The sequence below is a fragment of the Oncorhynchus gorbuscha genome, linkage group LG22 (assembly GCF_021184085.1).
Source record: "Oncorhynchus gorbuscha isolate QuinsamMale2020 ecotype Even-year linkage group LG22, OgorEven_v1.0, whole genome shotgun sequence".
Classification (NCBI taxonomy): domain Eukaryota; kingdom Metazoa; phylum Chordata; class Actinopteri; order Salmoniformes; family Salmonidae; genus Oncorhynchus; species Oncorhynchus gorbuscha.
The window spans coordinates 317130-330809 of record NC_060194.1 but is presented as its reverse complement, the minus strand read 5'-3'; the positions used below and the strand labels follow the sequence as shown (position 1 = coordinate 330809).

At 43.2% G+C, this 13680-nt stretch overlaps 1 protein-coding gene across 1 annotated transcript in view; it reads right to left on the bottom strand.

The window, feature by feature from the left end:
• The window catches only part of LOC124009912 (cadherin-7-like), a 166737-nt gene that overhangs the window by 82117 nt on the left and 70940 nt on the right, over nt 1-13680 (bottom strand). Inside the window, exons 4-6 of the mRNA XM_046322164.1 lie at nt 11885-12004; nt 8300-8467; nt 6718-6905 (exon numbers count right to left, since the gene is read on the bottom strand). Of these exons, the coding sequence (XP_046178120.1) occupies nt 6718-6905; nt 8300-8467; nt 11885-12004 (476 nt within the window). The remainder of the gene's footprint in view (nt 1-6717; nt 6906-8299; nt 8468-11884; nt 12005-13680) is intronic.

The following is a 13680-nucleotide window of genomic DNA, read 5'->3' as shown; positions in this document are numbered from 1 at the left end:
AGGAAGAGAATTATCTTTTGGGACCTTGTGTGTGTTTGACAACTGCTGATAATAACATAAGGGGATGTGCTGTATCAAAATGAAAAAATGGCTGGAAACAATGCGATTGTGCATTAGATTAAATAATATTTGTATGGATGATGTTGACATTTGTTTCTTACTGTGTTTTTATTAAATAGTATATTCTAAATCCACTATAATTGAGAATTTGGCTATGCTTTCCACCTGGCTACCCCTACCCCGGTCAACAGCACTGCACCCCCCGCAGCAACTCGCACAAGCCTTCCCCATTTCTCCTTCTCCCAAATCCAGTCAGCTGATGTTCTGAAAGAGCTGAAAAATCTGGACCCCTACAAATCAGCCGGGCTATATAATCTGGACCCTTTCTTTCTAAAATGATCTGCAACCCCTATTACTAGCATCTTCAACCTCTTTCGTGTCGTCTGAGATTTCCAAAGATTGGAAAGCAGCTGCGGTCATCCCCCTCTACCAAAGGGGGGGACACTCTTGACCCAAACTGCTACAGACCTATATCTATCCTACCCTGCCTTTCTAAGGTCTTCGAAAGCCAAGTCAACAAACAGATTTACCGACCATTTCGAATCCCACCATACCTTCTCCACTATGCAATCTGGTTTCAGAGCTGGTCATGGGCGCACATCAGCCACGCTCAAGGTCCTAAATGATATCTTAACCACCATCGATAAGAAACAATACTGCACAGCCGTATTCATTGACTTGGCCAAGGCTTTCGACTCTGTCAATCACCATATCCTCATCCGCGATAGACTTGGTTTCTCAAATGATTGCCTCGCCTGGTTCACAAACTATTTCTCTGACAGAGTTCAGTGTGTCAAATCGGAGGGCCTGTTGTCCAGGCCTCTGGCAGTCTCTATGGGGGTGCCACAGGGTTCAATTCTTGGACCGACTCTCTTCTCTGTTTTCATCAATGATGTCGCTCTTGCTGCTGGTGAGTCTCTGATCCACCTCTACGCAGACAACACCATTCTGTATACTTCTGGCCCTTCTTTGGACTCTGTGTTAACAACCCTCCAGACGAGCTTCAATGCCATACAACTCTCCTTACGTGGCCTCCAATTGCTCTTAAATACAAGTAAAATTAAATGCATGCTCCTCAACCGATCGCTGCCTGCACCTGCCCGCCCATCCAACATCACTACTCTGGACGGTTCTGTTTTAGAATATGTGGACAACTACAAATACCTAGGTGTCTGGTTAGACTGTAAACTCTCCTTCCAGACTCATGTTAAACATATCCAATCCAAAGTTAATTCTAGAATTGGCTTCCTATTTTGCAAAAAAAGCCTCCTTCACTCATGTTGCCAAACATACCCTTGTAATACTGACTATCCTACCGATCCTCGACGTCATTTACAAAATAGCCTCCAATACTCTACTCAATAAATTGGATACAGTCTATCACAGTGCCATCCATTTTGTCAGCAAAGCCCCATATACTACCCACCACTGCGACCTGTATGCTTTCGTTGGCTGGTCAGTTGGTAGAGCATGGCGCTTGTAACGCCAGGGTAGTGGGTTCGATCCCCGGGACCACCCATACGTAGAATGTATGCACACATGACTGTAAGTCGCTTTGGATAAAAGCGTCTGCTAAATGGCATATATACTCGTCGCCAAACCCACTGGCTCCATGTCATCTACAAGACCCTGCCTGGTATGTCCCCCCCTTATCTCAGTTCGCTGGTCACCATAGCAGCACCCACCTGTAGCATGCGCTCCAGCAGGTATATCTCTCTGGTCACCCCCGAAACCAATTCTTACTTTGGCCGCCTCACCTTCCAGTTCTCTGCTGCCAATGACTGGAACGAACTACAAAAATATCTGAAACTGGAAACACTTATCCCCCTCACTAGCTTTAAGCACCAGCTGTTTTGCACCCCCATTACTTCTATCTCTACTACTCTACATTCTTCCACTGCAAATCTACCATTCCAGTGTAAAATTTTTTTACTTGCTATATTGTATTTTCTTCGCTACCATGGCCTTTTTTTGCCTTTACCTTCCTTATCTCACCTCATTTGCTCACATTGTATATAGACTCATTTTTCTACTGTATTACTGACTGTATGTTTGTTTTACTCCATGTGTAACTCAGTGCTGTTGTTCGTGTTGAACTGCTTTGCTTTATCTTGGCCAGGTCGCAATTGTAAATGAGAATTTGTTCTCAACTTACCTACCTGGTTAAATAAAGGTGAAATAAAAATAAATAAATATGAGCCACGTTGCAATTCCTACAAAGTGGGTTAACCCTATTTGTGCTATGCGTAGGGTGTTTGCCTTTCAAGCCAGCAACCTGGGTTCGCATTCCTGTCCTGCCATTTTCTACGTTGGTTTCAGAAGTGTGATGGTGCCCGTGAGGCCATCGGAGAGGCGTACACACGTGAGGGACTTGGTATAGAGAAGCGTGGGGGGTGATGTAGCGACCTTAACTCAACACCTATCGACCTCAAGAGGTTTCAGACCTCTTGTTGTAAAGGTGTTGGCTGGACAGTCGCTGCACCCGGGTTTGCGTCCTGGTTGGGACTACCCCCTAAATGAGCTACATTGGTGTCAGAAGTGGGATGGCAACCCTGAGGCCATTGTGTTCGAATGGGACAGTGTAGCAACACTGTATTATATGAGCCACGTTACAATTCCCACCAAGCGGATTAGCGCGATGCATGCGGGTCAATCTGCCCTGCCATACAGTACCAGTCAAAAGTTTGGAGACAGTTACACATTCAAGTGTTTTTCTTTATTTTTACTATTTTCTACATTTTACAATAAACAGTGAAGACTTCAAAACTATGAAATTACTATTCCAACTACTACTACTACTATTCCATATGTGTTATCAAAAAAGTGTGAAACATATTTTATATTTGAGATTCTTCAAAGTAGTCACCCTTTGCCTTGATGACAGCTTTGCACACGCTTGGCATTCTCTCAACCAGCTTCATGAGGTAGTCACCTGGAAATAATTTCAATTAACAGGTGTGCCTTGTTAAAAGTTAATTTGTGGAAGTTATTTAGTTCTTAATGCTTTTGAGCCAATCAGTTGTGTTGTGACAAGGTAGGGGTGGTATACAGAATATAGCCCTATTTGGTTAAAGACCAAGTCCATATTATGGCAAGAACAGCTCAAATGAGCAAAGAGAAATGACAATCCATCATTACTTTAAGGCATGAAGGTCAGTCAATGAGGAACACTTCAAGAACTTTGAACGTTTCTTCAACTGCAGTGGCAAAAATCATCAAGCTCTATGATGAAACAGGCTCTCATGAGGACTGCCACAGGAAAGGAGGACCCAGAGTTACCTCTACAGCAGGGGATAAGTTCATTAGAGTTACCAGCCTCAGAAATCGCAGCCCAAATAAATGCTTCAGAGTCCAAGTAACATCTCAACATCAACTGTTAAATAAAGGTTAAATAAATAAAAATAGCAATTCGAAATAGTATGTAGCATGATTACTACACAATTACTACACAATATAGTGCCTTACAAAATCATTCATCCCCATTGGCATTTTTCCTATTTTGCTGCATTACAACCTGTAATTTAAATGGATTTTTATTTTGATTTCATATAAATGGACATACACAAAATAGTCCTAAATGGTGAAGAGAAATGAAAAAAATAACTTGTTTCAAAAACATTTTAAAAAGCGTAAAACTGAAAAGTGGTGTGTGCATATACATTCCCCTCTTTGTTGTGAAGCCCCTAAATAACATCTGGTGCAACCAATTACCTTCAGAAGTCACATAATTCATTTTTAAAAAGTCCACCTGTGTGCACCTAAGTGTCACGTGATCTGTCACATGATCTCAGTATATATACACCTGTTCTGAAAGGCCCCAGATTCTACAACTCCACTAAGCAAGGGGCACAATGAAGACCAAGGACCTCTCCAAACAGGTCAGGGACAAAGTTGTGGAGAAGTACAGATCAGGTTTGGGTTATAAAAAAAATATCCAAAACTTTGAACATCCATCGGAGCACCATTAAATCCATTATTAAAAAATGGAAAGAACATGGCATCAAAACAAGCCTGCCAAGAGAGGGCCGCCCACCAAAACTCATGGACCAGGCAAGGAGGGCATTAATCAGAGGCAACAAAGAGACCAAAGATAACCCTGAAGGATCTGCAAAGCTTCACAGCGGAGATTGGAGTATCTGTCCATAGGAAAACTTTAAGCCGTACACTCCACAGAGCCGGGCTTTATGGAAGAGTGGCCAGAAAAAAAGCCATTGCTTAAAGAAACAAATAAGCAAACACGTTTTGTGTTCGCCAAAAGGCACGTGGGAGACTCCCAAAACATATGGAAGAAGGTACTCTGGTCAGATAAGACTAAAATTGAGCTTTTTGGCCATCAAAGAAAATGTTATGTCTGGCGCAAACCCAACACCTTTCATCACCCCGAAAATACCATCCCCACAGTGGAGCATGGTGGTGGCAGCATCATGCTGTGTGGATGTTTTTCATCGGCAGGGACTGGGAAACTTGTCAGAATTGAAGGAATTGTGGATGGCGCTAAATACAGGGAAATTCTTGAGGGAAACCTGTTTCAGTCCTCCAGAGAGGACAATGACCCTAAGCATACTTCTAAAGCAACACTCGAGTGGTTTAAGGGGAAACATTTAAATGTCTTGGAATGGCTAGGTCAAAGCCCAGACCTCAATCCAATTGAGAATCTGTGGTATGACTTAAAGATTGCTGTAAACCAGCGGAAACCCATCCAACTTGAAGGAGCTGGAGCAGTTTTGTCTTGAAGAATGGGGCAAGAATCCCAGTGGCTAGATGTGCAAAGATTTTAGAGACATACCCCAAGAGACTTGGATCTGTAATTGCTGCAAAAGGTGGCTCTACAAAGTATTGACTTTTGGGGGGTGAATAGTTATGCACGCTCAAGTTCTGTTTTTTCTCTTATTCCTCGTTTGTGTCACAAAAAATATTTCAAAGTGGTAGGCATGTTGTGTAAGTCAAATGATACAAACTCACCCAAAAAATAAATGTTCATACCAGATTGTAAGGCAACAAAATAGGAAAAATTCCAAGGGGGGTGAATAATAATGCCACTGAGGATTGAGAAAAGAGACAAAGTTTTTCTTAAATATGGAAGGGAGTAAATACAAAAATAAGGAAGAGAGGGAGGGGAGAGAGAGAGATGAACGAGAGGGAAGGAAGGAAGTGAGGAACAATAGGAACATGAAAATTTTGATGTACAGTACATAACTGTGCCAAGGTAAAATATTGATCTTAAGACAAAGATACAAGACCCTGAAAATGTTTTCTGACGCACTCGCGCACCTCCTCATTTATTCATCCTGTCAAAGTTATGAAATTACTGCTTTTTAAGATATCAAATGCAAAGTATTGAGCATACACTCATTGTCTGTAAATAATTAAAAGTATTGAGCATACACTCATTGTCTGTAAATAATTCAAATTGTATAAAAAAGCTAAAGAGATATTTTTATCTCCATATTTTGTCAAGAGTCAAAAGCTTTATGATTAGGTTCAGAGAAACTTAAGAATCATTTAGAATTCAAATTCTTCAAATTCCAAGGGACATCTTACAGACTTTGGCCGTGTATTAATACCCATACTTGTGTTCTAAATCGAAGATGAATTGGATTTGCAAAAATATAATATAGTTTTATAGTATGTCAAATTTCTAAAATGTCATGTGCTTTAAATGCTAGGATGTCATACTCATTTTGGTTTTTCATCTAGTAGAATTCGCTGCAGGCTTTTGAGCAAGAGAATCGTGTTTTCAGACCCATGTGTGTTTTACAACAGCTTATAATCAGATAAGAGGAGGTCTGTATCAACATGAACGAAGGGAAACAACAGAAGTGCACATTTTGAATGCATTCTCCATATGGATAATCCTAGTATGTTGATATTTGTTGCTTACTGCATACATTTATACTAAACAGTACATTCTAAATGGTATGTAATATAATTAGTAGACAGTATGTAGTTTTAGTAAATAGTAGGGGGCAGCATGTAGCCTAGTGGTTAGAGTGGTGGGCCAGTAACCAAAAGGTTGCTGAATCGAATCCCTGAGCTGACAAGGTAAAAATCTGTCATTCTGCCCCTGAACAAGGCAGTTAATCCACTGTTCCCTGCTAGGCCGTCATTGTAAATAAGAATTTGTTCTTAACTGACTTGTCCTTAACTGACTTGTCTAGTTAATTAAAGGTTAATAATAAAGTAGGCAAGACATATTATGAACACAGCCAGAGGAGCTATGGTGTGTACCGGCTTTAGTTCCAGCCTAGTACTAACACACCTGTTTCACATAAGCCTGTCTCTCAATGGGAATTTCCTGGTTAAATTAAAAATGATTACCTGTATCAGTTGTGTTATTGCCAGCGTGGAGCAAAGGCATGCACACAAAGTAGCTATCTGGGACCAGAGTTGGAAAAGCATTAGATTAAGGATCTGCATCTATAGAGTGTCCATGGACAAGAGTTACACATCCATGGAATGTGTCAATCTCACTTGGAGATTTGAATTGGTGTTGTTGTCGCTTTGACACCAACTTCAAACTCTGACTCTGACACAACTTCCACTGTCCTAATACGGACACGTTTATCTATTGGTATTATAGGGTGTCCATGAGGACAGTGCAATACTATAGCAGACCTCAAGCGATGGCTTCCTTTAAAGGAAAGGTCTGCATTATACCTTTTGCAGAGTGATGAGGCCTTCCTGTGTGTCTCTGTCGGGGGTGATTCGGAACAACCCGAGGCCATCCCCATCCACAATCCTGTACTCCATCTCAGCATTGGGCCCCACATCCGAGTCTAGCGTCTTTATCTTGGCTACCACTGAGGCCACTGGCAGGGACTCAGACATGCTGAATTGATAACTTTCTACAGGCAGAGAGAGAGAGAGAGAGACAGAGAGAGACAGAGAGAAGAGGAAAATTATAAAAACAGCCCACACATACAAGTTATTGATGATACCATTTTCCATCTTCGCTCTATGTCCACGCTCATCGCCCTGTTGCTAAATGAATTCTACCTGTTTCTGTTGTTATGTTTCTGTAGGGTTCCTCTGCCCTGTGCAGATTGAGCTATATTAACTATTGTGTGAGTCTGACACGTCTGTGGATAGATTCCCACCACCATTTCCTTCTCAACCAACAACTTCTGGTTTGTGTCCACCCTGAGATTGGAAGGTTGGGAGCTCGATCCCTGGCTGAGTCATTAAAAAATCTCTATATATTTAACCTTTATTTAACTGGACAAGTCAGATATGAACAAATTCTCATTTACAATGACGGCCTACACCTGCCAAACCCAGATGCCCTATGGGACTCATAGGGCGGCCTGAATGTGATACAGGCCAATCACGGCCTGAATGTGATACAGCCTGGAATCAAACCAGAGTCTGTAGTGACGCCTCTAGCACTGAGATGCAGTGCCTTAGACCGCTGCGCCACGCAGCCCAACACTGTTACACACATCTCAAGGAACCATGGAACCTTCAGGTTTGCAACTTATTAAGTTTATTTGAAAGTGACAAAGTACATTATTCAACATTTCTGTGAACGTGCCAGATTTAGCCAGCCTGCTAATTTCACTTGAAGTCCATGGGCAGGTAGACAAAAGCATGCTCATTCTCCACAAGTCACTGGGATGGTGCTTTTTGATCTGAAAATAGAGATAGATGGGTCAACCCCTTCTCTATCACTCAATAATGCTGTTATAGCATTGTCTCAATACCGTCTTCTTAACAATGGCACCACCTTTCATTAGGTAGCGATAAAAAAATGGTAAAAAATAGCCTTTTCGAGTTGAGTAATGGTGTTCTGTGGTTGATTATGGTCCTGTAGATATAGTCTGGCCCACAAAATATTGTATACAGTATCTATATACAGTTTTATTAAATCAATGTTATTTTTGCCCTTATTAAAAATCAAACTTTAGACCCACGAGAGAGCCGGAATGGTTCATAGGAGCAGGAGCCTATCTCCTGTTTCTCTCTTGAGGCAGCATGATGTACAATTACACCCCCTGGACATAACTCTATCGCAGAGCCTTACCCTCAGTCTATCTCCTTAATGCTGAGTGCCAAGCAGAGACGCATCCGGTCACATTTTTACAGTCTTTGGACTCCAGAGTGGTGCAGTTGTCTAAGGCACTGCGTCTCAGTGCTTGAGGCATCACTACAGACACCCTGGTTTGAATCCACAACCGGCCATGATTGGCCCAGTATTGTCCGGGATTGGCTGGTGTAGGTTGTCATTGTAAGAAGGGCTTACTGCGAGAGAAGTGTGGTGGGTTGTCGTTGACGTCAGTGAGAGTCACCATGACGGAGGTGGTCCCAGAGAGTCCTCCCATCTGGCCCACCATGTCCTTGGCCTGGATCACCAACAGATACTGGTCCCGTGCCTCACGGTCCATATTGGGCAGAGCTGTCTTGACCACGCCTGCAAAAAAAGATTCAATAACACTTTACTTAGGGCATTGAGTTATAATATAACTTGCTACATCTTGGTATGTTTTTGAATCAACTTATGTTATGTCTTCTACGAGGCAATTTTTCAACCTTCTTGAAATGACTGATTCATTTTTTCATTTTTTATAATATTATAGTAACTCCTAAAAAATAATAGACAAATCCCACTACGACTTGCCCGGCGTGCAAAATGTGGCACATTATGTAATCACGTGGTCTTTGTTACACTCCAAAAAATAGAAAGAAAATGATGGCGAGATCAAGGCATCGTGAGAAATAAGTCATATTATGGTTCTTATGATCTCGTCAGATCATTAGGTTAAAACCAGATAAAGATACATGTTTATGGTTGATTAAACGACATTAACAAAACCTCCTTAAACAACCAGTACACAACCTGACCACAACATAAAATACATCATAACGATGTCATTGCAACCTATTTTGCTTGCTGGGAAGAGTTTCTCCCTGGTATGACAATGACCATATGGTTGTATTCTAGAATAATCATTGGCAAATGTGCCAGCACCTCTCTGAGCCTTAAACTCATAACTCAGGAACGTTATTACAGTTTGTCCCCGTCGCCCACGGTCAGCACTCTGGTTCATGCATCATTCAGTACTCCACTCAAAGAACGATGAAATAAGAGGCAGCGCGTTAGGTTGTAAATGCTGTCCTTGATGGCAGAGGAGAGGCTTTTAATCTGGGAACAGACTACTGTACATGTGCACCCCCCCCCCCACTTTACACTCAGTAACATCAGGAGAACCATCATAAAACACAGTTTGAGTTGTATTAAGTGATAACTAGATAACAATTTCTGCCTTTGATAAAGTACTAGTCAAAAGTTTGGACACACCTACTCATTCCAGGGTTTTTCTTTATTTTTGCTATTTACTACATTGTAGAATAATAGTGAAGACTAAAACTATGAAATAACTCATTTGGAATCACGTAGTAACCAAAAAAGTGTTTAACAAATCAAAATACATTTTATATTTGAGATTCTTCAAAGTAGCCACCCTTTGCCTTGATGACAGCTTTGCACATTCTTGGCATTCTCTCAACCAATACCATAGTTGTTTAGTAAACTGTTTAGTAAACTGATACATTAACTTGCTTGGCTCTCTATACTCAACCTGAGGTGCGTGTTAGTCAGCTGGTGAAGTTGGTGCCAGCCTCACGCACCAGGCCTCCTGTGCACATCCCTAGCCTTGCACGTCCTGTGCCTACACTGCTGTCAAGATCTATCTGTCTGTCCAGCGCCACCAGTGCTCCCAGTCGGCCCAGCGCGTCCAGTGCGCCTCGCCTGTTCAGCGCAGCCAGAGCCTTTCTCCTCTCCTGCGCTGCCGGAGTCTCCTGTCTGCCCAGCGCCGCCAGTCGGCCCAGCGTCACCAGTCTGCCAGGATCCACCAGAAGTGCCAGTCTGCCAGGATCCGCCAGAAGTGCCAGTCTGCCAAGATCTTCTAGATCGGCCAGACAACCTGAATCATCCAGGTCCACCAGCCAGCCAGGATTTACCGGAGCCTACTACCTGCCTGAGCTTCCTCTCAGTACTGAGCTTCCTCTCAGTACTAGGCTTCCTCTCTGTACTGGGCTCCCTCTCAGTACCGGGCTGCTTCGGTCCCGGGCTGCCCCTCTGTCCCGGGCTGCCCCTCTGTCCCGGGCTGCCCCTCTGTCCCGGGCTGCCCCTCTGTCCCGGGCTGCCCCTCTGTCCCGAGTTGCCCCTCTGTCCCGAGCTGCCCCTCTGTCCCGAGCTGCCCCTCTGTCCCGAGCTGCCCCTCTGTCCCGAGCTGCCCCTCTGTCCCGAGCTGCCCCTCGGTCCCGAGCTGCCCCTCGGTCCCGAGCTGTCCCTCGGTCCCGAGCTGCCCCTCAGTTATGTGGGGATCAGGGTGAGGACTATTAGGCCATGGTCGGCGGAGAAGGTGGATTATCCTAGGACGCGAAGGGGAGGAACTAGGACATTTATGGAGTGGGGTCCACGTCCCGAGCCAGAACCGCCACCATGGACAGACGCCCACCCAGACCCTCCCTATGCTCTTGAGGTGCGTCCCGGAGTCCGCACCTTAGGGGGGGGTTCTGTCACGCCTTGGTCATTGTATCTTGTGTTTTTGTTATATGTTTGGGTAGGCCAGGGTGTGACATGGGTTTATATGTTGTATTTCGTATTGGGGTTTGTAGTAATTGGGAGTGTGTATTATTAGGGGTGTGTCTAGTTAGGCTTGGCTGCCTGAGGCGATTCCTAATTGGAGTCAGCTGATTCTCGTTGTCTCGGATTGGGAACCGTATTTAGGCAGCCTGAGTGCGCGTTGTATTTCGTGGGTGATTGTACCTGTCTCTGTGTTAGTCACCAGATAGGCTGTAATTAGTTTCACTCGTTTGTTGTTTTTGTATTTTCAGTTATTTCATGTACCGCATTATCTTCATTAAAAGTCATGAGTAACCTACACGCTGCATTTCGGTCTGACTCTCTTAAAACAACAGATGAAGTTCGTTACAGGCTGTAGGTCATGTAACGTTTTGTTACCTGCATTGTTTACTTTCATTTGTGTGTAGTTGAATTTATTCCTGCCACAGTGTGACTGTTGACGGAATTTTGGACATGCTTTACTCATCTCATATATGTACACTGTATTCTATTCTACTGTATTTTAGTCGATGTCACTCCATCTAAAATTGATACATTTCTTCATTCCATTCTTTTTCTTTTAGATGAGTGTATTGTTGTGAATTGTTTGATACTACTGCACGGTTGGAGCTTGGAACACAAGCATTTCGCTACACCCGCAATAACATCTGCTAAATATGTGTATGTGACCGATAACATTTGATTTAATGTCATTTTGTTGTCTCGGCTTTATCGTGTATTACGGTGGCATATGAATTAATGGGTTATAGAGCAAACATTGCAATTACCACAACATAAGTTGTAACATGGCTTTAATCCTGGCTTGGCTTCCTCAGTGATCTTACCCACGTACCGCTACTGGGCAATTTGAAGAAATATTCAGTGATGTATTTAATCTACAAACTGAAAATGTACAAAACATAAAACACTCAAATAAGCTTTCAATCTAATTTCCTTTTGTTTAAGTTTGAGGAAACTTGACTTTTCTGTGTAACATAATGTCAGAATTCTCCAATATATCTCATATTTAACAAACTATCCCTGCGGAGGTTTAATCATTTGTATGTAATTATGCGTATAAGTGACGGCAGACAGCACAGAATGTGATGGGATGCTAGGTATCCCTATTTTGCACTTAACCCCTAAACCTGCTCCAGGGGTGCTTCACTGTGGCTGACCCTGGCTTCCAACACCTTGGGGTGTTCGTTGATCCAGCTTTTAGACAGTATACACCTCTGTGTGATTTGGTTTAATCCTCACCTGTCTTTGGTTCCACGGAGAAGTAGGGCTGGCCCTCGAGGATACTGTAGATCACCCTGGCACTGTTTCCATATGTGGGGTCATCCGCATCTGTTGCCACCACCGTCACCACAGATGTGCCTGTAATGACAAATCATTTGGTCATAAAAACAACTGAAAAGCCTGTTTCACCATTTTATTTTTTCTTCAAGCGTTGTAGTTGAACAGACAGGATAATGTAGATAGACAGAGAAATGCTGATCAATTTTTTTGTCGAAGTAGCTGTGGAACCAGGATTTGATCCCATGAGGGATCGGATGGATAGTGAACGTGGTGGTGTTATCCACTAGACGAAAGGCCAAAAGTAGGGTTGTAGTGATAATGTATTGCATGGTGTAGGCTAGAGTTGGTCTTGCGTTTCAATTCAATGTGTTACATTTTATTTTATTTTACTAGGCAAGTCAGTTAAGAACAAATTCTTATTTCCAATGACAGCCTAGGAACAGTGGGTTAACTGCCTTGTTCAGGGGCAGAACAACAGATTTTTACCTTGTCAGCTCTGGGATTCAATCTTGCAACCGTTCAGTTACTAGTCCAACGAGGCTACCTGCCGCCCCGTTCTCAAGAGCCTGGTTGTGAGGTGTGCTTTGAAAATCAGCGCAAACTTTGTTATTTCAAACTGCTTCAAAACATACCTTTGCGAATTTGAAACTTGTGATAAAGCCTGCTTGTGTTTAATAAACATTTTGAACATGATCCTAATTAAAGCACATGGGACACTAATAATAGTTGTTTTGTGAATTTATCATTTCCGCCATGCCCTGAATCGGGGAGAACAACAAGTTCCAAGACAGCCCACATGGAAGCTACCACAGACATACAGTACATTTGCGAGTTTTGATTGCATGCATGTGTTTTTTCCATTTGCATTGGTATACACATACTCACACAGTTCCAAGACAAGATGCATTCCCCAACATACAATATCAGCATATAAAATGTCACCCAATCACTACCTTGGTGGTTCAACTGGTCTTCAGTAATTCAACTGCAATTCTTCAGCACAATCAATTCAGTCACAAGGGGACCATTTCAGCCAGCTATAGTGGCTACTCAAATGTATTGGTAGAATCTTGAATTCAGTTAAATAAGTCCCCCCCCCCGGTCCCTTTCTCCTCATGATTGAGAAGGCCGCCTCCTTTCCCGGTCCCTTTCTCCTCATGATTGAGAAGGCCGCCTCCTTTTCCTCGGTCCTTTTTCCCTTTCTCCTCATGATTGAGAAGGCCGCCTCCTTTCCCGGTCCCTTTCTCCTCATGATTGAGAAGGCCGCCTCCTTTCCCGGTCCCTTTCTCCTCATGATTGAGAAGGCCGCCTCCTTTCCCGGTCCCTTTCTCCTCATGATTGAGAAGGCCGCCTCCTTTCCCGGTCCCTTTCTCCTCATGATTGAGAAGGCCGCCTCCTTTCCCGGTCCCTTTCTCCTCATGATTGAGAAGGCCGCCTCCTTTCCCGGTCCCTTTCTCCTCATGATTGAGAAGGCCGCCTCCTTTCCCGGTCCCTTTCTCCTCATGATTGAGAAGGCCGCCTTCTGTCCCGGTTGTTTAATGGCTTCACAGCCGGCTGCTCTTCCACTGTATCTTGGTCAAGGTACAATTCAATGGCTCTCTATGAAGACAAAAAGTCTACTTTTCGATGCTTCTTGTATTGTTTCTGGCACTCATTTTTACGTTTTATTTCATAAGGGATACAGAGATGTCACCACTGTGTTACTTTGGTGGCAATTAAAGGGAAAATTGGGGGAACATATTTGACCTTTACGG